At 41.2% G+C, this 27,686-nt stretch overlaps 2 protein-coding genes across 2 annotated transcripts; both read right to left on the bottom strand.

Moving 5' to 3' along the window:
• Positions 1-364: 364 nt before the first annotated feature.
• LOC146634842 (E3 ubiquitin-protein ligase TRIM21-like) lies at positions 365-5,356 on the bottom strand. The gene is made up of 2 exons (XM_085342570.1): positions 5,270-5,356; positions 365-2,720 (listed from the first exon to the last, which is right to left on the bottom strand). The coding sequence occupies exon 2, from the start codon at positions 2,709-2,711 to the stop codon at positions 1,056-1,058; it is 1,656 nt and encodes a 551-aa protein (XP_085198696.1). The 5' UTR covers positions 2,712-2,720; positions 5,270-5,356; the 3' UTR covers positions 365-1,055.
• Positions 3,004-27,686, bottom strand: LOC146634841 (uncharacterized). The gene is made up of 7 exons (XM_085349971.1): positions 27,644-27,686; positions 25,464-25,505; positions 25,118-25,384; positions 24,798-25,037; positions 24,588-24,708; positions 3,284-3,364; positions 3,004-3,178 (listed from the first exon to the last, which is right to left on the bottom strand). The coding sequence occupies exons 1-7, from the start codon at positions 27,672-27,674 to the stop codon at positions 3,004-3,006; spliced, it is 957 nt and encodes a 318-aa protein (XP_085206097.1). The 5' UTR covers positions 27,675-27,686.

Genomic DNA, 27,686 nt, shown 5'->3' with positions numbered 1-27,686 from the left:
TCGGCAAAACTTAAACAAGGATAAAGAAATAATACATTAAACAAGGAAATAAATTAAAAGTCTGAGTTAATGAGAAATTAAACGTTTAAATCAGGTTAAGAGTTAAATTTGAAGCTTTTCTTAGTTAAACTAAATAAAATAATCAGAATAAACGATTGGAGGAAAAAAGCAAAGATGTTGTGATCAAATAGTTTGTACGGCAGAAAGAAAAACATGTTTCAGTAGATTGTATGTTGGAAACCACAGTAGACACAGTAGACTCAAATCATTGTTACTGAGGAATTCTGCCTTAAACAGTAAAGTGTTCTTTAACAGTGTGTGTGTGTCTGCAGCTGTTGTGTTGTTGCTGCATCGTTGCCTCAGGGGGAAAGTTGTGTGTGTGTTATGCAGACTAGCAGAGACTGCAGCTGTCAGCAGCCACACACACTTTCTATTCTTCAAATCAAATCACAGTGAAACATGTTCACTGACAGCTCAGCTTCAGCATCGTCTTCATGCTGTGACTGCAGCCGTTCAACTCTGTTTGTCTTTAACCCAAATCATCACAACATGCAAATATAATCATCAAAATGATGTGACTGGAAGGATGCAGCAGTCTGTGCTCCACCTTTCTCCTCCACACCTGCAGGTGGAGAACATGGATGCATGAATCTCTACAGAGTTCTTTGAATATTATCCGTCTCATCAGTTTTCAGTGAACAAAACTCCTCACAGAGCCAAAATAAGCAGTTTGTATCCAACATAACTCAGCTGGACTCTGATGCTCCGTATAACAGCCACACATGAGTCTGGATTCACTCAAAGCATTGAACAAACTTTATTGGAAATGAAGCTTTTGGACATTTGTTCTCTGATATTTGCTCTTCAGCTCGAGTCTCCATCAGTGGGAACATTTCCTGATTCAACTTTTCTTCTGTTCAAATCAAACTCCATGAGAATCAAAGTGTGAATCAGAGTCCTGATGATCAGATTCTATAGAAACATGGAGACTGTAGAGGATTTACACTCAATATGTTCATTTGTTCCCTTCAAGAAAAATCAATCAGTTCATCAAATTAAATCAGTCGTTGATCAGTTTGATTGACAGGACAGATGATCAGAGGTGCAGAGTTTTTACCTCCATCATTCAAACAGGGACAGAAGAATGGGTGGAGTTTGTGAGTGAAGGAGCAGCCAGTAAAGGAGTAGATCAGAGCTGCAGCACCTACATCATAAAAGGAGACCAGACCCTCCTCATAATCCACAAACACCCCCACCTTCTCAGGACCAGGATTGAGACAGAGGGGGACTGAAGGACCAGCAAGAGCTATGTACTCATTTCCATTTCTCAGCACTACAGTCCAGAAACCATCCTGAGGTCTCAGTGTGATTTTTCCCTTCCTGTTGATCGACTCTGTGGCCACTCCTAAATCCCAGGCAGTCTTTCCTTTAACCTGAACCTCAAAGTAAAATCTGCCTGAAGAGAAACTCTGCTCTCCTAAAACCATAACACACTTAGAAAATCTCTCTGGGTTGTCTGGAAGATTCTTCCTCACATCACCACAGTACACTTGTTTTCCATCATCAGACAGGATGAGATTAGGATGAGCTGTATCAGGATCCAGAGTCACATCCACCTCATGCTGCTGCACCCTCTGCAGCTCAGCCTCAAACAGCTTCTTCTTCATGAGTTTCCTGATTGTCTCCTCCAGCTGAGCCACAGCTCTCCCCACAGTCCCCTCATATGATGGTGGATGAACTCTGACCTCTGTCCAGTCCTTGCTGGGTGGAGCTTTCAGGGAGGAGAAGCTTTGGAGGAGGTGGAGGTGGTCTTCAGAGCGTGAGAGCTGCTCCACCTCAGAGCTTCTCTCCATCAGCTCAGAGATTTCCTGTTCCAGATCTTTGATGAGACCTTCAGCCTGTTTCTCTGTAGCTTCCTGTTTGTCTTCGATCTCCTTCATGAGCTCCTTCAGGCGTCTCTCAACAGACTCCATCAGAGCCGTGAGGACCTGAACACCTTCTGCTTTCTGTCTGTCTGCAGCATCTTTACTCATCTTCACCGACTCTGTGATCTCCTGAATCTTCAGTCGTCTCTTCTGGATCATCTGCTGAATCTCAGCCTCTGTCTTCTCCAGCTCTGCCTTCTTTCCTTCATATTCTTCTCTCAGAGGAACAAACTCGTGGTTCTTGTGGTCTAAAACAGGGCAGAGCACGCAGACACATGTCTGGTCGGTCTTACAGAACAGCTCCAGGAGTTTATCGTGCTTCGTGCACATCCTGCCTTCCAGGTTCTCCACAGCATCAACCAGCTGATGTCTTTTCAGACGTTTCAGTGTCAGATGAGGCTCCAGGTGAGTCTGACAGTAGGAGGTCTGACACACCAGGCAGGACTTCAGGGCCTTCAGTCTGGTTCCAGTGCAGACGTCACAGGGAACTTCTCCTGGTTTGGCAGCTTGTTGCTCTGAGCTGCTGCTGCTGGCTTTCTGCTGAGCTTCACGTCTGAACTGAGCAACCATCTCAGAGAACAAAGTGTTGATCTTCAGCTGAGGTCGAGTGTAGAAAGTCTCTTTACACATGGGACACTGACAGATGACATTCATGTCCCAGTGCTGACTGATGCAGGTTTTGCAGAAGTTGTGTCCACATGGTGTAGAGACTGGATCAGTGAACACATCCAGACAGATGGAGCACAGAAACTGATCTTCAGATCGCAGATTGCTGGCAGCAGACATGTCTGCACTCTGAGGGAGAAAGAAGAGAAACATTTGATTCAAAATTCACTTTAAATTTCATTTTTACAAAGAGAGAAACAAGCGTCAGTAGTCTGAGGAGCTTGGAGAGAAAAGCGTCTGGACTTCTTTAAGTTTCTTTTCATCACAGAAGCTTCTTCACCTCATCCTCAACACGGACCAAGGAATGAATACTGCACTTTTGGAAGAACTCCCTCCCCTGCAGCCTCTTATCGTCAAAGGGACGGAGGTGGAGAGGGCAAACAGCCACAGATTCCTGGGACTGCAGGTTACATCAGACCTGAGCTGGACTCTCAACACTACAGCAACTGTGAAAAAAGCCCAGCAAAGGCTTTATTTCATTCGGCTGCTCAGGAAAGCTGGCATGAACCACCACCCTCTCACCCAGGCCTGCAGAGGACTGATAGACAGCATCCTCACCGCAGGCATCACTGTCTGGTATGGAAACACTACACAGACACAGAGGAAGGCTCTGAAGAGTCAGAAAGTCTGCAGAGAGGATTATGGGAACAACACTTGCATCCATGGACCTGCACATACAAAGCTGCACATACAATCTCAGACACAACAGAGCGGACAGCAGCATCACACACAGAACACGATTCTTCAACAGCTTCTTCCCCACAACTGTCAGACTGACGGCAAACAAAAACACACTGAACACTTAAAATAACACAGCACTACTTAACCTCACTTTGAATGTATCATCGGTTCACTGACCATCGGGCAATACACTCACAACAGACTTGTGAAACAGATCTGTGGAACAAATGTGCAACACTGTGAGTGCGATAAGAGGTAGAGAACTACACACTCTCTGTACATTTTCTTCTTTTTCTTTGTATATAGAAAATAGTACGACTACCCTACTCCGGACTTCATTTCTATCCTTCTGCTTTTTCTGTCTTTATATTGTTAAAGTGTGATTTGACTTGGAAAGCTCTGCACAAGTATTCCACTGTGCATGGACTGTTGGTCCTGTGTGCAAATGTCAAAATAAAAATCTTGAACCTTCAGTTGTCAGAGTAACTGGTGGAGACCCAGCAACACATTCAGACACAAACTGGTTCATCTCAAACACAAACTGAACAACGTCGTGTCTGCTGTACAGTGCAGCGTCCAGATGAACAGGATCAACAGGATGAACATCTTTTTAACAGTCGTTACAAAGATGTGAAGTAGTTTGGCTGACACAGACAAACAGTATCCCACATTCTTGATTTTTAGCTCACAAACACGTCTTATAAGGACTTATTGATCCTGAAATGTTGGAGGTTTTAGCTCTTTAAACAGTAAAGTTACAGGAGGATACAGATAATTATCAGGAAAATGTCCTCGGTTTGTTAAAACGATCCCGTCCGATAACACACGAGAACAATAAATGTATCATTTTCTGTTGTAACCCACAAACTGAACGGTCACACTCATCTTTCATGTTGTCACTAAAACATCACTCCTTCCACGTCTAGTTGGTCGTGATGGAGGCGGAGTGCGTTGGGTCCGCTTTCCCTGCCCAGCCGATGTTCCTGACGCAGGGAAACAGATCCTGTTGGGGATCCCTACCTTGGCACAACACCTGCCATGGTCTTTGCACACTCACCACAGTAAATGCATCATGTTGTCAGCTTTACAGTATCATAGTCAGAGAAACTGGTCAGGCCGCTCTCTTCCAAATGTCTACACTTCACCCTTTTACTGTCAGTGGGCTCAGAGTCCATCTAATGTGGCTCATTATCTGATGCCGTCTGCAGACCAGTGTTAGACACTGAGAGGTTGATGGCTCCGTGTCAGAGCACCGGCCTTAACGAAAAAGTTATCAATCGTTCTTTTCATCTTTTCTCATTACCCACAGCTACATCCACTCCTATCACGCTGCTCACCTCTGCTGCGACGATTCAAACAGCCGGAAAGTAAATAATTTGGAGACGGTGCGTTTGTGTCACAGTGAACAGTGAAAACAGAGACTTTCTAAAACGATGATGCATGTTAGTCATGTGATGCAGGCATGTGACCAATTAAACAAAGATAGTGGAGAGCATTATACAGCAGCAGTTTTGACAGTCCTATTAAAGATGAATATCAGTCTGCACATGCTCCACAGAGCTTTTCTTCAAATTCTTTAATTCTCTCTCGGTTTTGCAACTTTGTACTTTTGTGTTACTCGCAGCAACAACTCCACCTCATTGTTAGTCCATTTTAAAACTCGGTGCTTTTCCTCCACCTTTCGCCGCGACGTTTCAAACAGCCGGAAAGTGAATCAGCAGCAGACAGAAATGAGACCGGTCGAATCGTCTTGCATTTCACGCATGCGCAGGACTGGAACGTAAGCGTTTTCAGCCGTCTTAATGTGGACGCACAACTCTGTGAAAACGACTGAAAACACTAGTGTGGACGCGGAGCGCTGTTTTCAAATCTATCCGGGCGAGTGTGGACGTAGCCTAAGTGGCACCATGGAGAAATGAGGTGACGCTCTAGACCCTGATGAAGTGAACAGAGTGAAGATTTGTGTAGAAGCAGGAAGTGTGATCAGCTGCACTCACCACTGTTGCTGAGAGAAACCTGATGGACTCCAGTGAATCTTCTTTTAGAGACAAACAGGACTCGACTGCAGCTCTGCTGCTGCTCTCTCACACTTTCACTTCTGAAAAATGACGTTGAGCTTCTTGTTTTTCAGCTGTTGCTCCGCCTCTTCCTGCCTCTCCCTTTACAGGAATCAGCCGGTCTGTACTCAGTGACTGTGTGCAGCGGGTGGGAGGAGTGAGGAGTGGTGTGTGGGTTCACACAGTAATGACGGCCTCAGGTGATCAGGAGAAACTCACCTGGATTTCCTTTTTCCACAGCAGACTGAGAGCTTCAGGTGGACCCTGAAGGAGGTCTCAGACACAGGTGGTAAAAGTACACACAGTGTGTACTGAAGTAGAAGTACTACTGTTAAAAATACTCCAAGTACTAATTCAACTTCTTTACTCAAGTAAAAGTAAAAAGTAGTGGCTGTGAAATGAGAGTAAAAAGAGCTGATTGAAGAACATTTCTAACACGTGTTTATACAAAGTTAACTGAACCATGTGCTGCATCAACGTGATAATAAAATAATATTATTCACTTTGTTTCTGTCTAAATTTGAATTCTAATAAATATTTTAGCTTGAAATAAGTGAAAAAAATCTGCCAATGGAACAAGTTAAAACTCTCTATTTTTTCTCTGGTTTCAAGATTCACTGTCTTGAAAAAAGTTTATATCCGGTGGCAGACGCCCTCAGACATCGGTGCGTTGGTGGTTCTTTGTGTCTGGGGGTGGGCGTCCAGGAACACACCGGCTCACTCCTTGGCGGCCACTTATCGGGCCTGGAGCCTGGGGCTCGCTCGGGCCACTTCGGAGGTGGGGTGCCCTTGGCCTCTCGGCCTGGGGCTCGGTCACTCAGGCGCAGCTGGCTGCCGGCAGAGCTCACGGGCGCGTCACTGCACCCCCCCCCCCCGGCTTCTGCTCCGCGGCTGCTGAGTGAGCCCTCATCTGAGACTCTCCTCAGCTCTTTCTGGGACAGTGGCGCGGCTGCCCCTCTGTGGGTCTTCCTTGGTCTCTTGTGTTCTGGGGGCCTCTGGATGTCTGGAGTTTTGATCTCCTCCATACCTGCTTCATGCCCTGGAGGACGGGGCTGTGGCCCCCCCACACCCTCTAGCAGATCATTACATGAAGGAACCTTTTAAAAACAAGCGCGTCCATGCTCACAGGTGTACACACGGGTGATCACACACACAAACTACACCCTTTTTGGCTCCTACCTCAAAGCACACTGTGTTCTGTTGATCTTACAATAATGTTTAATATTTAGTATTTACTGTTATAGTCACATAGATCATCGTGATGTTGTTTATGCGATTGCTCTAGTCTTCCTCTGCTTGTTTTCTTTTTTCTTTCTCAACAGGTGATCCAGGGAAAGGAAAAAGAGAAAAAAAAGGTGATGAAGCAGATTTTCATCGTGTTTTCTCTCTCTCTCTCTTCTCCTTTTTCTTTCCCTCTCCTTCTGTTAACTTTCTTCTGAACTGTTCTTCTTGTTTTTCTTTCCCGTCCCCGAGTCCAGTCTGGCCTGATTACAATAACTTATAAAAATAACTAATAAAGATCAAATAAACTATGACAATCAAGTGGACCAGTATTGCAAAAGGCCCACTTGGGAAAGTAAATCTGTTGGGCATTTGTCTTGGCCTTCAGACATAATTCTGATTGCTACAGTGCCAGACAGGACACACACACACACACACACACACACAAAGAAAAAGATAGACCTGAAAAGCTCAATTGAAGGCCGGACAGCCCTGATGCCAAAGGATCCCAAGAAGCAAGTGGTCTCACCCGAATACCTCGGTACCTCATACTGAATCTTGTCCATGCCCGCTATGACTCCCCACACCCACTATCAGATCGTTACACGGAAAAACCTTTTGAATATAAGTGCACACAGGTGTGTGTCAAGATGAACCGAATCAACCTTTTGGGACTGCAGGGAGGGCACTGGCTGCCTCGAGAGTGAAATGCCGTGACCTGTTATTGGAGATACAACATCAGGAAATCTTTATATGGTGTTAACCTGCTGTGCCCAGAAAATGGCACAGCTCATGGTGTGTTTGAAAAGCTGGGAAATCTAATATTGGATGCACTTAAGCTGCAACTGGGAACCAGCAAGGTAACACATTCACATTTCATGAAGTTTGGTGTGAGTGAGCAAGTATTTCACTGAGGCAGTTCAGTTCAGGGGGATGTGTAGGCTGGGATATCATCCACGTAGGCTTCTAGTTGAACAGCGTTGACCAGCCTCATCAGGAATGTTGCCGTTCACGTCTGCTAAATTTTTAAATCCAAAACTTCAATTATATTGTACGAAATGGTCAGGTGTGACAAAAGCATGTATGCATGATTACAGTTTTTACTGCCACGAGGACTGGACCGGATTCTGGACCGGAGTTTTCCCCATTTTGTGGATAAGCTGTCGGTCCACCGTTTACCTCAGCTGTCAATGCTGGAGCTGAGAAATGTCCACTTTTATTTACTCTCAAACAGGGTGTAAAACTTTGTGCAAGTTAATAAAGCTCACTGCTGACCGAGGACAGCCATGCTGAGGTGAGCTGTCGACGATATGCTAAACTGTTGGTTAGCGTTGGTATTAGCCTCTGTTAGACTGTGCCAGCTGCAAACAGCAGCTAACAGAGGCTTTTTCACTTTCCTTGAAGTGGATCCTTCATCATTTGTTTGTATTCGTGTTTTTTGGCAGTTCTAGTAAATTGTAAACTCAGTCAAGAAAATCTGGATAAATGACAGATTTGTGTATGAAATGTTTTTAAGTATAGTTTTTAAAGTGCTTCATCTGCAAACAGACTGTTTTTCAATGAGGCCTAATACTTTTCTTATGTTGAAAGCTGATAGAGGACAGGGTTTGATGAATATCTGTGAGAGATTAGAGATTCAGAACAGAAACGCTAAGGCTGCTAGTGTTTGTCTTCATACCATTTTTCTTGTATCCACTGATATTAGCTAATAAATGTACGGTCTGCACATTTCTTCTGTGTGTGATGATGATTTATTTGTATAAAGAAAAAACTAGCTGTCACAACACAAATCAGTCAAATGTCTGATGTTCTACATATGTATATGTTTTACAGTGCTGCATTTCTGTCCTGACCTTTGACCCCATGCTCAGACTAAAGGTCCACACAGGCTGGTGTGTAAAAACAGCTAACAATGCATTTCTGTGTAAAGCATCATTTGTAGTAAACATTTAATGCCTGTTTCAGTTTTACACAACATGATGGAAAAGAGAAGGAGAGCAAAGGTCAGTGAAGGGAACGACTGTAGTGCAAATACAGGTGATGTCAGTGAGGATGTGACCCTGCTGCCCTCTCCTAAACAGAGGAGACATTGTTACCCCAATACTGTCAGGCCAACATCAGCAATAAAACAGGGAAGATGTGGGGTTAATGCGCACTAATGTTAAAGAAGATTGTGTCACAGGGTTTTAGAGAAGCATTACATGTTAACTACAGTAGCTCCATAATGAATGAGTAACACGGGAAAAAGCTGTCCTGTAAAATTCAAACAAATCAAACAGTTGGAGCTGTTTAGTAAAGGAGCCGCCGACTAATATCATGTAAAAATGTGTAAGAATTCAAGAAAATTACCGTATTTCCCGGACTACAAAGAGCACCTGAATATTAGCCGCACAAGCTAAAATCAGGGGAAAATCCTGTTTTGTACATACATTACCGCACGTGACTAAAAGCCGCAGGTGTTTCAATGTTGACTTATCATATGTAAGAGAAAATGCAGAAAGCGAATTGTCAGGAAAGAGATGGCTGTTTGGAGACACACCCCTTTTATTAATATTTTGAAAAACAAGTTATGGGTACATATTTGCATAACTTTTTAGGTATATGTACAAGTAGCGGTAATTACAAGTACAAAACATGTACTGTGCTTCATAAATGGGTAACAAATGTAGTATATAACAATAACCTACAAGAGAGATAATCCCATACAGCTTATGACAAAATTTGATCCGAAGTGATTGATGGCCCTAATCACGACCTTTTGACCTCCCGCCCCTCCCCCCCGGAAGCGTGTAATGAGCGTGACGAATCGCATCCGGAGAAGGGGGGTGGGAAACCCCCCGCGTGTCGAATTGCATCCTGAGAAGGGAGGGGGGAACCCTCCGGAAGAGCGCCATCTGTTGTTGGGAAAAAAAGTTTTTAGTGGGAGGGACTGCAGCGGGGGAGGAGAATAAAAAGCAGAGAGGAGGAGTCCGTCACAATTTCTAAGTCACAGACACACAAGATGGATTTCCTTCTGCAGCCCAGCAGCGTTCCTGTGTCCGATGAGATCTGCTCTCCCAAAGAAGAAGGCTTTGAATATGACATATTCAAATACAGCATATTTACTATGGAAGGCCTCGATCCGGACCTTATGACCCTACCGGAAATACTCCGGAAGTGTCTAGTCATTTTCAGACCTGATGCGTCATGTTCCCTAAGCACAGCGGTGATGCAGCAGATGATTCTGTGATGTATAGAGAGACAGAGCGGATGTAATTTTACTTTCTTAAGCTGCACCGGCGTTTGTAATGGAAATAAAGAGTGACTTCCTGTAGAGATTTCAATAGTATTTTATTTTCCTATAATACAGACGCTGTAAAAAACCTTTAAGATACACCATAGCTTGTGATGAAAAGAAGAACTTTCTATCCGCTTGTAACCTACAGGCTGTCTATGTGTAAAAAACGAATAACTATCCCTTAGTGAATACTACTTTTCCTTTTGAGAGACTGAAAAACAAACCATAATTGCAGCGACAGGCGATCTTGTTTCACACACACACACACACACACACACACACACACACACACACACACACACACACACACACACACCCCGCGGGCCAAGGAGGAGTTTTTTTCTTCAATACTTTAACAATAAGTTTTCTCAATAGATAGAAAATGATGACGCTGAGGAGTCAACATCCGATATTATCATTGCTTGTAACCCGGTAAATAATTTCGTACATCTCCCCATAAAACAAGTCTTAGCGGGGAAAAAAGCTCATATTCGAATAAGTTTATTAAAGCACCCCCCTCTGTGGGAAAGAGTCAACCATGAGGCGAGTTTTGTCAACAGCAATTGTCCATTTGGTAAAACAAATATCCGTCTCAAAGTCGTATTTTACCGTTGCAGAATGCGGAAAACAGACGGCGTTCGCAAGAAGGCACACACACACACACACACACACACACACACACACACACACACACACACACACACACACACACACACACACACACACACACACACACCGCGGGCCAAGGAGGAGTTTTTTTCTTCAATACTTTATCAATAAGTTTTCTCAATAGATAGAAAATGATGACGCTGAGGAGTCAACATCCGATATTATCGTTGCTTGTAACCCGGTAAATAATTTCGTACATCTCCCCATAAAACAAGTCTTAGTGGAAAAAAGCTCATATTCGAATAAGTTTATTCCCCTCTGTGGGAAAGAGTTTTTTTCTCAGAGTCAACCATGAGGCGAGTTTTGTCAACAGCAAGAACAACTGTTGCCCATAAAGTAAAACAAATATCCGCCTCTAAGTCGTATTTTACCGTTGCAGAATGTGGAAAACAGACAGCCCTCACAGGAGGCACCATAGTTAAAATATTTAAATTTCAACTAAATTTGTAGTAATGATCGGATTTCCTCACTTATCTACACCACACTCCTTGTCCTTGATTTCTTATCGTTTCTTATCGTTCCTCTGTCCCTTAATAGAAACCACATATATAGAAACTATCCTCCCTTTCAGTTGTCTTTTGCACTTCCATATCGCAAAGCAGTTACTGTAGGTTATTTTCTGCTTATGCATTAATGTAATTAATTAACTTATTTATCCTTAAGTAAGGTAATGACTTGAGTTCTAATGCTTTTTGTCTCTTGAGTTAGCTGTCAATGTGGGATTTTTTTCCCCTTTTGTCCAGTTAAAGCTGCCTTTCATTCTTCAACACAGCTTAAACTCTAATAGGTAAGCTTTCTTGTAATTTCTTAGTTCTGCAGGCTTCTTGAAAGACATCCGAGACTCTTCTTTGGATGCTGGCTGCCTTTTGTTTTGTTTTCTGTCAAGATGATCCCACACTGCTTCGATTATCTTGAGGTTCGAACCCTGGAGAGATCAATCCATGACTGATGCGTTGTTTCATCCAGGCATACTTTGACTACATTGGCAGTATGTTTGCGATCATTGTCGTACTGAAAAATGAAGTTGAAGCCAATCAGACACTACGTGGTATTACATGGTCGATCAAAATCTGGTGGAACTTTTCTACATTCATAATTTGATTAATTTGGATAAGAGCTCCAACAACACTGGCTGAAATCCAGCCTCAAAGCACGGTAGAGTATCCACGCTGTGTTAAAGACGGCTATAGACATTCACTGTTGTATCTCTCTTCGGACCTCTTCCATGCATATTTCAAATTTGGATTCATTACTCCATAAGACATATTACAGCTGATTTCTTTTTCCAGTCAATTTCTTGTGTAATTTGGCACACCTCAGCCTTATTTTTCTCTGTTCTCCTTCCTTAAGAATGGCTTATTAACAGCCACCCTTCCAACTCAGATAACTTTTGATGAGGTTTCATGAAATGTTTACAGCACTTGAGTTACTCGCCACGGCCATCCTAAATGCTAAAAACACTAAACTTTAATTCTAAATTACGTAATTAACGTTAACCAGAAAAAACAAGCCAAAGTCGAAATGTTGCTGAGCTGACCTGTGGTATGCTATGTCTTCTAAAGCACGTATAATGTAAACAGAACTGGTCTTTGCACAGAAGCCTGTGGAGCTTCATAATTAACCTCAGTGTGTGAAGAGGACTCTCCATTTAATAATAGCTGTAATAAAATGTTCTGGCCGACGGTGTTAAACGCTGCACTTGGGTCTAGCAGGGAAGATTTCAACTTTTCAATACGAATGAAGGCTGAAAACTGATTAGATTAATGTCTGATGATCTTTTCTGTGCTTCTTCAAGTTTGTAACACCAAACATATTAAAGGATGATGTAAGGCTCACAGGAAGAGTTTAATTAGACACACATTTACTATTTTCTTTATACTCTTTCTTTCTTGACATGTTTAATATGATTACTATCAGAGGAGAAAATGAACCTTGTGTAGTTTAAAAACTTTTTATTTAATCAAACTGTAATGTTGTTGAACTCTGACGGACGTGTCTTTTAATCTTGTCAACAAATCCTTAATCATCTAAATCTGCCATTTATCATCTTGTAAAATGTTCCCTCTGCTTCTGTTGCACATCTCCCCCGACACTCTCTGCTTCACCAGCCCTGTGCAGGTGGTCCAACCCCTGCCTGCCTCCTTAAACTGGGGTGTTTAAATCTCTTTACCTCTGTTGTGAACTTCACACAAAGTTTGTGGTAACAAAATCAAACTGACGAGGATCTCGTTTGAAAAACACACACACTCACGAGACAAAATAAAAACAGACTGCTCAAAGCAAAAGCAGAGCCCTCACAGCTGGTAGTACAAACACAGTGACAACATGCGTATTAGATACCCTCAGTGCCAAAAGCATAAATATGAAAAAATGTGATCACCAAGAATATCCTAAAAATGGCATTGAGGTGCGTGTTACAGTAAAGAAAAAAAAAAGTAGCCAAATTTTCATCTGAAAATGTTGAATTTTAGTAAAAACAATGCTCTGTAGTTTGATACTGTCGTTACAGACAAAGCAGATGTTTAAAGCCTTTGGACGCACATTTGAAATGCACTCATTCTCCTTATCAGCTGGAAACATTAAAGCCGTAAAATGACTTTTTCGAACGGATAAAAACTATTGAACAGCAGCAATGTTGAGCCTGTTCCAAAATTTGAATGTACATGTGTTGAAGGTGCGGGTCTTGTTGAATTATTAAACATACTTTCTTTAATTTTTCGAGCCACAAAAACAACAACTTTTAATTTCTTCTGCTTGAGTCTCGGCCTCGGGTAGCTCTACTTATCATTGCTCAGTCAGTTGTCTGTTTGCGCTACTTTTTCAAGGAGCAGCGGATTATTGGTAAGGGTGACTTTATGTGTTTAGCTACTTAAGTGGAAGTACTGTGGATAGTTTTACCTTACATACATAGATCTACCAGTACAGCTTCTGAGGTAACTGTTTACAAAATGTTATATTCTATCCACAAATTCTTTGCAATTTTACATTGATAAACATTATCCTTAACACATTTGGCCCACATAAAGTACTATGGCCATCACACGGTCATTTAGAATAGTTTAAATAACTCGTGTCTTAAGTCCTTCCATCAAACAGAAAAAAAAAAAGTTGCATGGTTCACTTTATATTTCTAACATTTTGTGATATAAAGTCGTTCATAACAACCTGAAAGGCCGGGAGTTTAAAATGCAAACCGATGGAAGCAGAAGTAGAAGACTATAATGTCTCAGAGCACACGGTGTCTATTATTGTGTAGACATGTATAAATAAGAGCTTAATAAAGATGCTTAATTTCTTAAGAAATAAACAGGTGGAGTGATCTTTATCAAAAGTGGATGTTGCATCTGTGGCTAAACCACTGTACCCAAAAAAACTTTAAAAATCTACTGTGTGTGAGGCTGTGTAAGTAAAGCTTGCCCTTCACACCTGCGTGTAATAAACCATTTGTTGGGGGTTGTGGATTTGGCACCTCAGCATTGTGAAAGTGGGGAAACATGTTTCTGGCTGTGCATAAGATTCCTCCTTACAACTTAGAATCTCAGTTCTAAATGAAATTCAGATGTTTTTTTTAAGTATGGCTAATGTATTAATTGACTTCTAAGGCACACACACACACACACACACACACACACACACACACACACACACACACACACACACAAGAACAACACAGAGAAGAAGAAGAGGGGGTCGTTTTACTACACATCATAAAAACGCAATCATTCATCTTCCAACTGTATCTTTCTGTTCTGGCTTTAGAATCATTGGTTGTTTACTGAGCCGTACTTTGGGAGTCATACTGTTGTGATACTGAGGAGAAAAGGGTAAGGTTTGATAGACTAAACCCTTACACACATAACGTGAATAACCTAAAGAGTGTGTGAGACTGCTAGCTGTGTTGTTCAGCATTAAACTCATCTACAAATGTGTTAGTAAAGAGCGACTTGTACTTCTGTCCCATTAAGCAACGGTTTAACAAATTTCACTGCAAACTATAAAAGGAATCTGGATTTATATAGAACATAGTAGTGATGGATTAAGTGCAGGAAACACTAGTATAAGGTGTCTATTGAACAAATCTCCTTCAGCGTTCAAAATGACCAAAGTGAGGCCTACAGGCGTTTCTCTCGGTTGGTTGTGTTCAGGGAAAAAGCAGCTAAATACACTGAGACTGCTCCCCATTGTTAGTGAGTTAACTCTGGATATCTGTAGGTTTTGTCAAACTTGGAGTGAACAAAAGCAGAAAAACAGTAAAAGATGCAGACAGTGAAAGTCTGGTTTATTTCATGAACACAATGAAACATTTTACAGTCCACAGAGCAAAGTAGCATACATGATAAATAGATACACATAACATGAGAAGTAAAACTCGTCGTCTTACCACATGTTATATTCTGTAAACTTAAAATAACCACAGAAATTAGAGTTTAGTGTTTTAAAGTCATTATTAAAAACATGAGTCAACATTACTGAAGTGACGCTTTAACGATGCGTCTTATCACCGTGTTTATGATGATAAAACATGTCCTCTCGTTAGTAGATGTCTGCGCTGTCACTTGTCATGAAAATGTCCAGAGCCAGGGTTCCTCTTTAATCACCATTGATCATTAATAGGGTCACAAAAGATTTGTCACATTATCCCCATAAACAAAATTGCTTTTATAGAAATCATTGTGATACAAATATTTAGATTCTTGATTCACAATGTGCACGAACTCAAAATCTTTAGAGGTTCATATTTATAAAGTATCGCAAATAATACATTTATACCATTGTATGAGCTACACTTCTTGTAAAAAAACTGATTGAAAAAAGCTCCTGTCGTGACCTTCCTTCTGTGAGGACACACACACACACACACAGAGAGAGAGAGGGGGAAGATCATTAGGATTGGAGGCGTTTTTGGATTTTCACTTATTGTTGGCTTTACAGTCACATAAAATTCATTCCAATTTTTTTGCCTTTGCTTCAATTAAGGTGTTTCTTTAAATCTACAGCAGCTTCCTTTTCAAAAAGTTTACTGACATAGTAAGGAAGTAGCTAGGGAACTCAGTAAGTATGAGCAACAACAGCTTAGGGACTGTTTCTACAATAAAGAGGAATTCATCATCATCTGCAGTTCATCAAAAAAAAAAAAGTGCCATTAAAAACAATTCAGCAGATCCTCAAAGTATGGATACAATCTGTTTTCAGCTGTAGAGGTACGCTTCATGTACTTATCAACATGCAGTTTAGAGGCTTGCATTAGAGTGCTTTGGTACTTGGGCCTCTTTTATTTAGCACGGTTATACCATTGTGTATTTAGCTATATAAATATGCTCAAGAGTCTATTGTATGTTTGTCATGCAATTAAAAATTCAAAAATATAATTTTTAAATCAGTAACTTTGCAAATTTAGAGGAAATGTTTTTGGATAACAAATGTGTCACATTTTCAACAGGGTTTGAATAATCAGCGTTAACACAGAGACATTTATGCGCTGGGTATAACAGACATCCTTACCTTGGAGCAGAGAAACACGGTGTATTGTTGCTTTTCTCTATTGTATAAGCAGCGCCCGACTGTCAGAAACGCTCTGTGTGGGTAGCAAAGTCGGATCCAACGCACATCCAGGAATCCGTGTGAAAGAAAGGTCTCGCTGCAGCTAGGCTCTCAGGATAGTCAGGCTTTTATTTATATTTGCATTCTGGTGCGTTAAAGCAGCCTCTGTGTCCCGCTTGGATCCTCATTCTGAAAATTCAGATATTTAAATAAAATGGTGAATTGGCTAGTGATGAGGAGCCACTTAGATCCGTAAAATGAGGTTTGATTAAATTAAACTCTTATGAACAGCTATGAACTCTACCTCTCTGCTGATGTGTTCCAAACAAGCAATGTTTTCTACACGTCCAAACTGTGTGCTAACTACCTCACACCGCTGTGTCTGGGATCCGAAAAAATAAAAAGTTAAAACGCTATACCTTGGGGGAATTGTGAAGTGCTGAGGAAACTACTGTGTGTCTGATGGGGTGTTTTTATATAGGTGGACTTGGTTACAGTTAGGCCCTCAACAGTCAGCAAAACAAGTCATAAAACAATAAAAGAGGCTGCCTTATCAAGAGCATCCCAGCACTGTAGTTCCATTACAATCAGTTTCCTTTATTTTATCTTATCATGTCAGAGGCCAACTGAAACCAAGTCCACCTATATAAAAACACCCCATCAGACACACAGTAGTTTCCTCAGCACTTCACAATTCCCCCAAGGTATAGCGTTTTAACTTTTTATTTTTTCGGATCCCAGACACAGCGGTGTGAGGTAGTTAGCACACAGTTTGGACGTGTAGAAAACATTGCTTGTTTGGAACACATCAGCAGAGAGGTAGAGTTCATAGCTGTTCATAAGAGTTTAATTTAATCAAACCTCATTTTACGGATCTAAGTGGCTCCTCATCACTAGCCAATTCACCATTTTATTTAAATATCTGAATTTTCAGAATGAGGATCCAAGCGGGACACAGAGGCTGCTTTAACGCACCAGAATGCAAATATAAATAAAAGCCTGACTATCCTGAGAGCCTAGCTGCAGCGAGACCTTTCTTTCACACGGATTCCTGGATGTGCGTTGGATCCGACTTTGCTACCCACACAGAGCGTTTCTGACAGTCGGGCGCTGCTTATACAATAGAGAAAAGCAACAATACACCGTGTTTCTCTGCTCCAAGGTAAGGATGTCTGTTATACCCAGCGCATAAATGTCTCTGTGTTAACGCTGATTATTCAAACCCTGTTGAAAATGTGACACATTTGTTATCCAAAAACATTTCCTCTAAATTTGCAAAGTTACTGATTTAAAAATTATATTTTTGAATTTTTAATTGCATGACAAACATACAATAGACTCTTGAGCATATTTATATAGCTAAATACACAATGGTATAACCGTGCTAAATAAAAGAGGCCCAAGTACCAAAGCACTCTAATGCAAGCCTCTAAACTGCATGTTGATAAGTACGTGAAGCGTACCTCTACAGCTGAAAACAGATTGTATCCATACTTTGAGGATCTGCTGAATTGTTTTTAATGGCACTTTTTTTTTTTTGATGAACTGCAGATGATGATGAATTCCTCTTTATTGTAGAAACAGTCCCTAAGCTGTTGTTGCTCATACTTACTGAGTTCCCTAGCTACTTCCTTACTATGTCAGTAAACTTTTTGAAAAGGAAGCTGCTGTAGATTTAAAGAAACACCTTAATTGAAGCAAAGGCAAAAAAATTGGAATGAATTTTATGTGACTGTAAAGCCAACAATAAGTGAAAATCCAAAAACGCCTCCAATCCTAATGATCTTCCCCCTCTCTCTCTCTGTGTGTGTGTGTGTGTGTCCTCACAGAAGGAAGGTCACGACAGGAGCTTTTTTCAATCAGTTTTTTTACAAGAAGTGTAGCTCATACAATGGTATAAATGTATTATTTGCGATACTTTATAAATATGAACCTCTAAAGATTTTGAGTTCGTGCACATTGTGAATCAAGAATCTAAATATTTGTATCACAATGATTTCTATAAAAGCATTTTGTTTATGGGGATAATGTGACAAATCTTTTGTGACCCTATTAATGATCAATGGTGATTAAAGAGGAACCCTGGCTCTGGACATTTTCATGACAAGTGACAGCGCTGACATCTACTAACGAGAGGACATGTTTTATCATCATAAACACGGTGATAAGACGCATCGTTAAAGCGTCACTTCAGTAATGTTGACTCATGTTTTTAATAATGACTTTAAAACACTAAACTCTAATTTCTGTGGTTATTTTAAGTTTACAGAATATAACATGTGGTAAGACGACGAGTTTTACTTCTCATGTTATGTGTATCTATTTATCATGTATGCTACTTTGCTCTGTGGACTGTAAAATGTTTCATTGTGTTCATGAAATAAACCAGACTTTCACTGTCTGCATCTTTTACTGTTTTTCTGCTTTTGTTCACTCCAAGTTTGACAAAACCTACAGATATCCAGAGTTAACTCACTAACAATGGGGAGCAGTCTCAGTGTATTTAGCTGCTTTTTCCCTGAACACAACCAACCGAGAGAAACGCCTGTAGGCCTCACTTTGGTCATTTTGAACGCTGAAGGAGATTTGTTCCATAGACACCTTATACTAGTGTTTCCTGCACTTAATCCATCACTACTATGTTCTATATAAATCCAGATTCCTTTTATAGTTTGCAGTGAAATTTGTTAAACCGTTGCTTAATGGGACAGAAGTACAAGTCGCTCTTTACTAACACATTTGTAGATGAGTTTAATGCTGAACAACACAGCTAGCAGTCTCACACACTCTTTAGGTTTTTCAAGTTATGTGTGTAAGGGTTTAGTCTATCAAACCTTACCCTTTTCTCCTCAGTATCACAACAGTATGACTCCCAAAGTACGGCTCAGTAAACAACCTATGACTCTAAAGCCAGAACAGAAAGATACAGTTGGAAGATGAATGATTGCGTTTTTATGATGTGTAGTAAAACGACCCCCTCTTCTTCTTCTCTGTGTTGTTCTTGTGTGTGTGTGTGTGTGTGTGTGTGTGTGTGTGTGTGTGTGTGTGTGTGTGTCTTAGAAGTCAATTAATACATTAGCCATACTTAAAAAAACATCTGAATTTCATTTAGAACTGAGATTCTAAGTTGTAAGGAGGAATCTTATGCACAGCCAGAAACATGTTTCCCCACTTTCACAATGCTGAGGTGCCAAATCCACAACCCCCAACAAATGGTTTATTACACGCAGGTGTGAAGGGCAAGCTTTACTTACACAGCCTCACACACAGTAGATTTTTAAAGTTTTTTTGGGTACAGTGGTTTAGCCACAGATGCAACATCCACTTTTGATAAAGATCACTCCACCTGTTTATTTCTTAAGAAATTAAGCATCTTTATTAAGCTCTTATTTATACATGTCTACACAATAATAGACACCGTGTGCTCTGAGACATTATAGTCTTCTACTTCTGCTTCCATCGGTTTGCATTTTAAACTCCCGGCCTTTCAGGTTGTTATGAACGACTTTATATCACAAAATGTTAGAAATATAAAGTGAACCATGCAACTTTTTTTTTTTCTGTTTGATGGAAGGACTTAAGACACGAGTTATTTAAACTATTCTAAATGACCGTGTGATGGCCATAGTACTTTATGTGGGCCAAATGTGTTAAGGATAATGTTTATCAATGTAAAATTGCAAAGAATTTGTGGATAGAATATAACATTTTGTAAACAGATACCTCAGAAGCTGTACTGTCAGCCTTATGTATGTAAGGTGAAACTATCCACAGTACTTCCACTTAAGTAGCTAAACACATAAAGTCACCCTTACCAATAATCCACTGCTCCTTGAAAAAGTAGCGCAAACAGACAACTGACTGAGCAATGATAAGTAGAGCTACCCGAGGCCGAGACTCAAGCAGAAGAAATTAAAAGTTGTTGTTTTTGTGGCTCGAAAAATTAAAGAAAGTATGTTTAATAATTCAACAAGACCCGCACCTTCAACACATGTACATTCAAATTTTGGAACAGGCTCAACATTGCTGCTGTTCAATAGTTTTTATCCGTTCGAAAAAGTCATTTTACGGCTTTAATGTTTCCAGCTGATAAGGAGAATGAGTGCGTTTCAAATGTGTGTCCAAAGGCTTTAAACATCTGCTTTGTCTGTAACGACAGTATCAAACTACAGAGCATTGTTTTTACTAAAATTCAACATTTTCAGATGAAAATTTGGCTACTTTTTTTTTTCTTTACTGTAACACGCACCTCAATGCCATTTTTAGGATATTCTTGGTGATCACATTTTTTCATATTTATGCTTTTGGCACTGAGGGTATCTAATACGCATGTTGTCACTGTGTTTGTACTACCAGCTGTGAGGGCTCTGCTTTTGCTTTGAGCAGTCTGTTTTTATTTTGTCTCGTGAGTGTGTGTGTTTTTCAAACGAGATCCTCGTCAGTTTGATTTTGTTACCACAAACTTTGTGTGAAGTTCACAACAGAGGTAAAGAGATTTAAACACCCCAGTTTAAGGAGGCAGGCAGGGGTTGGACCACCTGCACAGGACAGGTGAAGCAGAGAGTGTCGGGGGGAGATGTGCAACAGAAGCAGAGGGAACATTTTACAAGATGATAAATGGCAGATTTAGATGATTAAGGATTTGTTGACAAGATTAAAAGACACGTCCGTCAGAGTTCAACAACATTACAGTTTGATTAAATAAAAAAGTTTTTAGACTACACAAGGTTCATTTTCTCCTCTGATAGTAATCATATTAAACATGTCAAGAAAGAAAGAGTATAAAGAAAAATAGTAAATGTGTGTCTAATTAAACTCTTCCTGTGAGCCTTACATCATCCTTTAATATGTTTGGTGTTACAAACTTGAAGAAGCACAGAAAAGATCATCAGACATTAATCTAATCAGTTTTCAGCCTTCATTCGTATTGAAAAGTTGAAATCTTCCCTGCTAGACCCAAGTGCAGCGTTTAACACCGTCGGCCATAACATTTTATTACAGCTATTATTAAATGGAGAGTCCTCTTCACACACTGAGGTTAATTATGAAGCTCCACAGGCTTCTGTGCAAAGACCAGTTCTGTTTACATTATACGTGCTTTAGAAGACATAGCATACCACAGGTCAGCTCAGCAACATTTCGACTTTGGCTTGTTTTTTCTGGTTAACGTTAATTACGTAATTTAGAATTAAAGTTTAGTGTTTTTAGCATTTAGGATGGCCGTGGCGAGTAACTCAAGTGCTGTAAACATTTCATGAAACCTCATCAAAAGTTATCTGAGTTGGAAGGGTGGCTGTTAATAAGCCATTCTTAAGGAAGGAGAACAGAGAAAAATAAGGCTGAGGTGTGCCAAATTACACAAGAAATTGACTGGAAAAAGAAATCAGCTGTAATATGTCTTATGGAGTAATGAATCCAAATTTGAAATATGCATGGAAGAGGTCCGAAGAGAGATACAACAGTGAATGTCTATAGCCGTCTTTAACACAGCGTGGATACTCTACCGTGCTTTGAGGCTGGATTTCAGCCAGTGTTGTTGGAGCTCTTATCCAAATTAATCAAATTATGAATGTAGAAAAGTTCCACCAGATTTTGATCGACCATGTAATACCACGTAGTGTCTGATTGGCTTCAACTTCATTTTTCAGTACGACAATGATCGCAAACATACTGCCAATGTAGTCAAAGTATGCCTGGATGAAACAACGCATCAGTCATGGATTGATCTCTCCAGGGTTCGAACCTCAAGATAATCGAAGCAGTGTGGGATCATCTTGACAGAAAACAAAACAAAAGGCAGCCAGCATCCAAAGAAGAGTCTCGGATGTCTTTCAAGAAGCCTGCAGAACTAAGAAATTACAAGAAAGCTTACCTATTAGAGTTTAAGCTGTGTTGAAGAATGAAAGGCAGCTTTAACTGGACAAAAGGGGAAAACAATCCCACATTGACAGCTAACTCAAGAGACAAAAAGCATTAGAACTCAAGTCATTACCTTACTTAAGGATAAATAAGTTAATTAATTACATTAATGCATAAGCAGAAAATAACCTACAGTAACTGCTTTGCGATATGGAAGTGCAAAAGACAACTGAAAGGGAGGATAGTTTCTATATATGTGGTTTCTATTAAGGGACAGAGGAACGATAAGAAACGATAAGAAATCAAGGACAAGGAGTGTGGTGTAGATAAGTGAGGAAATCCGATCATTACTACAAATTTAGTTGAAATTTAAATATTTTAACTATGGTGCCTCCTGTGAGGGCTGTCTGTTTTCCACATTCTGCAACGGTAAAATACGACTTAGAGGCGGATATTTGTTTTACTTTATGGGCAACAGTTGTTCTTGCTGTTGACAAAACTCGCCTCATGGTTGACTCTGAGAAAAAAACTCTTTCCCACAGAGGGGAATAAACTTATTCGAATATGAGCTTTTTTCCACTAAGACTTGTTTTATGGGGAGATGTACGAAATTATTTACCGGGTTACAAGCAATGATAATATCGGCTGTTGACTCCTCAGCGTCATCATTTTCTATCTATTGAGAAAACTTATTGATAAAGTATTGAAGAAAAAAACTCCTCCTTGGCCCGCGGTGTGTGTGTGTGTGTGTGTGTGTGTGTGTGTGTGTGTGTGTGTGTGTGTGTGTGTGTGTGTGTGTGTGTGTGTGTGTGTGTGCCTTCTTGCGAACGCCGTCTGTTTTCCGCATTCTGCAACGGTAAAATACGACTTTGAGACGGATATTTGTTTTACCAAATGGACAATTGCTGTTGACAAAACTCGCCTCATGGTTGACTCTTTCCCACAGAGGGGGGTGCTTTAATAAACTTATTCGAATATGAGCTTTTTTCCCCGCTAAGACTTGTTTTATGGGGAGATGTACGAAATTATTTACCGGGTTACAAGCAATGATAATATCGGATGTTGACTCCTCAGCGTCATCATTTTCTATCTATTGAGAAAACTTATTGTTAAAGTATTGAAGAAAAAAACTCCTCCTTGGCCCGCGGGGTGTGTGTGTGTGTGTGTGTGTGTGTGTGTGTGTGTGTGTGTGTGTGTGTGTGTGTGTGTGTGTGTGTGTGTGTGTGAAACAAGATCGCCTGTCGCTGCAATTATGGTTTGTTTTTCAGTCTCTCAAAAGGAAAAGTAGTATTCACTAAGGGATAGTTATTCGTTTTTTACACATAGACAGCCTGTAGGTTACAAGCGGATAGAAAGTTCTTCTTTTCATCACAAGCTATGGTGTATCTTAAAGGTTTTTTACAGCGTCTGTATTATAGGAAAATAAAATACTATTGAAATCTCTACAGGAAGTCACTCTTTATTTCCATTACAAACGCCGGTGCAGCTTAAGAAAGTAAAATTACATCCGCTCTGTCTCTCTATACATCACAGAATCATCTGCTGCATCACCGCTGTGCTTAGGGAACATGACGCATCAGGTCTGAAAATGACTAGACACTTCCGGAGTATTTCCGGTAGGGTCATAAGGTCCGGATCGAGGCCTTCCATAGTAAATATGCTGTATTTGAATATGTCATATTCAAAGCCTTCTTCTTTGGGAGAGCAGATCTCATCGGACACAGGAACGCTGCTGGGCTGCAGAAGGAAATCCATCTTGTGTGTCTGTGACTTAGAAATTGTGACGGACTCCTCCTCTCTGCTTTTTATTCTCCTCCCCCGCTGCAGTCCCTCCCACTAAAAACTTTTTTTCCCAACAACAGATGGCGCTCTTCCGGAGGGTTCCCCCCTCCCTTCTCAGGATGCAATTCGACACGCGGGGGGTTTCCCACCCCCCTTCTCCGGATGCGATTCGTCACGCTCATTACACGCTTCCGGGGGGGAGGGGCGGGAGGTCAAAAGGTCGTGATTAGGGCCATCAATCACTTCGGATCAAATTTTGTCATAAGCTGTATGGGATTATCTCTCTCCTACAGCACACCAGAAAAATAGCTTCGGACTACTGTTATGTATGAACCAAGAATTATTGTGTGCTATGCAAGCCATCGCCAGTAGGGGGAACCACGCCCAGTTATGTGTGTGTGTTACTTCTGTGTTATCCCAATAAAGAAGAAGTCAACTTGTAAACAAACTATTGTGTGTGCAGTCTGACTCGGCATAAGCTCTAATAGTGTATTGACACTACAGTGCAAATATAACAACTACCTTTTAGGCTCAGGTGCAGTGACACGGCTTTAACAAGAAGAAAAGTCAGTCATTCACCATCTTTCTCTTCTTCCTGCGCACTAAAACCACCAAAGTCCTCTTCTCCAGTGTCGGATACGAACAGACTCAGGGTGGCTTCGTCATCCACTCTCAGCTTCTTTCCTTCGTTGTCACTTTCAAAACCAAAGAAATCCTCGTTGTCAGTGTCAGAGTCGAACACCCTCTGAAGGGCCGTGGCGGTGTCCTCCTCTCCATCATGCAGCAGTCCAGCCCTTCGAAATCCGTTGGTGATCATGGATGTTTTCACACTTTTCCACGCTGTCAGATTCCACCGGTGGAGTTGAGCATAACTTGCTTCTCGCAAGTTTATCGCCGCTCATCATCCACGCCTCCTGCTGAACGCGAGGAGGAGGAGGAGGAGGAGGATGGGAGATATGAGTGGTGATGGTGGTTGTTGTTGTTGTTGTTGCTCTTTCTGTTGTTGCAACAGAGATTGGTGTCACAGAACCTGCAGGAGAGATGAGGAAGCTGGTTCAGTCAGTTTATCATCAGCTTAGCAGATTGGCTTTAAACAGGAAGTGATGTCAGTGTTCTGACCTCTGACCCTCAGAAAGCTCTGAGGAGATGATCCAAACTCATCAGTAGAACACCAGTAGAGACCTTCATCAGACTGCTGCACGTTAATGGTGATTATGTGCTCTGATTTAGGTCCAACAGGACGTCCATTAAAGTAGAAATAAGCTGCAGCTGTGCCACCAATTTTGTTTTTACAGGGTAGAGTGACATCACTTCCTGTCCTCACAGGAAGTGCAGGGATCTCCAGGATCACTTCTTTATCTGAGGAAAAGACCCACAGAGTGATGTAGAGGTGGTATAACAGTCTGCTGTTAGTCTGATGAAATGAATGACTTCATTACCTGATACAGTGATGTTGACTTCTTCACTCTTCTCTCCAGCTTCACCTTCACACCAGTAAACTCCACTGACTGGGCTGAACTCATCAAAAACACAGGATGGACCATTGAACCTCCCGAAGCCCCGCCCCCCTGCTCCACATGACTCAGTCCCACTTCCTGTGTCCCTCTTCACCGTCCATCCATCAGAGCCCAGCTGACCTTCACATGTCAGAGACACTGAGGCTGCTGTGAAGAACTGCTGAAGGTTTGGACTGACGCTCAGAGAGACTGGAGGACAGACGGACAGTTTCTATCAGTGTTTACACTCAGTGTTTGTCCTGGACCATGGTGCACTTCATCTACTCACCTGCACAAACAGTCAGTGCAGACAGCAGCAGCACACACACACCTGCAACAGGAGGTCAGAGGTCACTGAAGGTCAGAGGGCAGGAACCTGTTTCAATCTGGTCTTGTTCCAAAAACATCACATTAAAGGGGGGAGACCTTTAATTCACTTTTAAGGTTCTGTTTAGGTTTTAAAAGTACATTTAGACTTATAAACATCACACAAAGCGCCAGCTCAGTTTTAACACATGCTGACGAAACTATGTTGGTACACTTGGTCTGAATGAGGTGGGCGTCATATCTAGGGATGGGTATTGATAAGATTTTCACGATTCCGATTCCATTTTCGATTCTGTTTAACGATTCGATTCTTTATCGATTCTCTTATCGATTCTTTTTAAAAAGGAGAACACGAAGGTCGATTATCTTAGAACTTTGTTTTATATCTTCTCTTTGAACAAGATAGAAATTTAGGAGTAACATGGCCTTACAAACCCAACAGTGAGATCTTAAGAGATCCAGCCTACGGCTCTTCAATGGGGTGTCACAGGGTCCCCAGGAAAAAAATTGTAAATGTAAAATAATAAAATAAATATTCTTCTGTAGCAATAACAAAGTATAACATAAATTATTCTGTAGCAATTACACAAGAATATCCAGTAATGTCCCTGCCTACAATTAAACACATTCACTTACCGAAAATCGGGGGCATCTGCTGTGGCAAATGGGTGCAAGCCTTTTACCACAAACTTAGTCTCTGCTCGGTGACATTCGTCTATCCTGGCCTGAAAGGAGAAGCTACCTGTAGACTGCAGCAAGAACTGCCAGCATCTGAGCCAGACAGACTCTGTCTCTCTCATCATGGTCACCTAAACGCACAGTAATGGCAGGTTTGTAATAAGGCAGATCGCGCTAACATAATATGCACTGTTAGTTGATTATTTACCTGCCGCATTAACGGGAGAGGACGTGCAAACGTTACCGCTGCTGCTGGGTTGAGATTCACGAGTCCGGAGCGAATTAAAAACACGACATTCATTTAAGGTCATCGTGTGTTTTGTGAGCAAATGCTTTTGCATATTCGTAGTGTTTCCTCCCTTAAATGAAATATCTACTTTTCAAGTACTGCAAGTTGCCCTGTTGTCATCCGTTCTCGTAAAGTATAACCAAACTTTTGAGCGTTTGAGCCGCTTTCGCGCCGTGTTTCCTGCCAGGTAAATGACGCTCCGCAACGTGGTGACGTCATTCGGGGCGACTGGAATCGATAAGGGAATCGTTTGCAAAAATGGCAAACAATTCCAAGGGATTGAAGCAGTGGGAACCGGTTCTCAACAAGAACCGGTTTTCAATACCCATCCCTAGTCATATCTGTTTTGACAATCCAACACCCTGCACCTAAACATTTCCCAAACTAAGCAGATTTTGGGGAATTGTTGATTATTGGAAGCAGAAGAGAAACTGCTCCCCACTCAGGCTTCATGAAGACTCAGCAGTTTGGGGTGGATGGGCAATAGGGAATAAAAGAGTAAGGGGTACAGCAGGCAAGAAAAGCATTCTCAGGATTAAACAGTCGGAACTTATAAACCAAAGCCATGGGATAAGGGTTAGTTGTTTATTCAGCATCAGCTGCTGAATAAAAACCTGGAGAAGCTGCTTCATTGATCTTTATTCACAGGTTTGAGTCCCAGTTTGCTTCTGTTTGAAGCTCATCATGAGAAAAATAACAAAATGCACAAAAGTAAGGTAAATGACAAAAAACAGTCTCCAGTCCTTTCATTAGAGTCCACATAAAGGAAAGTTTGCTCTCTATAGTGGAAGTGAAGACTACATAACAGACCAGAGGAGCATGTGGTACCTGCAGCTAGCAGCTGTGGTTTCCTGAATGAAAATTGATCTTCGATTAAAAAAAAGAGGTTGCCTGACTTCTCTACAAGTCAACATGTTACAGACAACAAACTGGATATGAAGGTCCAACTCTCTGAGTCCAGAACACACGATGGATCTGAACTTTAAAACAACAAAAACACTAAAGAAGAAGAGTGAACTCTTCTTCTCGCATAAACGTAACTTCAGACTTTGGACAGACCTGAAGAGATTTCATTTTAGAGTCAGTCAGTGAGAGCATCCAGCACACACTCTGTTACTGTGTTATAAGATAAATGAACGCTATGAGTGAGTGAAGGATTTCAGCGTTTGACTCACCGAGGAGCAGAGACACAGATGAAGTCTTCATCTTGTCGGGACG

Source organism: Diplotaxodon limnothrissa, linkage group LG3 (genome assembly GCF_057381915.1).
Source record: "Diplotaxodon limnothrissa isolate DT_005_m linkage group LG3, D_limnothrissa_male_GT1.1, whole genome shotgun sequence".
Taxonomy (NCBI): Eukaryota; Metazoa; Chordata; class Actinopteri; order Cichliformes; family Cichlidae; genus Diplotaxodon; species Diplotaxodon limnothrissa.
Note: the sequence above shows the minus strand (reverse complement) of the source record. Positions and strands in the feature narration are given on the sequence as shown.

What these genes read in the sequence shown, in the direction of transcription:
- LOC146634842 (XM_085342570.1), bottom strand. Translation starts at nt 2,711, where the DNA reads ATGTCTGCTGCCAGCAATCTGCGATCTGAAGATCAGTTTCTGTGCTCC.
- LOC146634841 (XM_085349971.1), bottom strand. Translation starts at nt 27,674, where the DNA reads ATGAAGACTTCATCTGTGTCTCTGCTCCTCG. An exon ending in TGCACTGACTGTTTGTGCAG is followed by an intron (nt 25,385 to 25,463) that starts GTGAGTAGATGA and finishes TCTGTCCTCCAG; the next exon opens with TCTCTCTGAGCGTCAGTCCA. An exon ending in AGTCAACATCACTGTATCAG is followed by an intron (nt 25,038 to 25,117) that starts GTAATGAAGTCA and finishes TCTTTTCCTCAG; the next exon opens with ATAAAGAAGTGATCCTGGAG.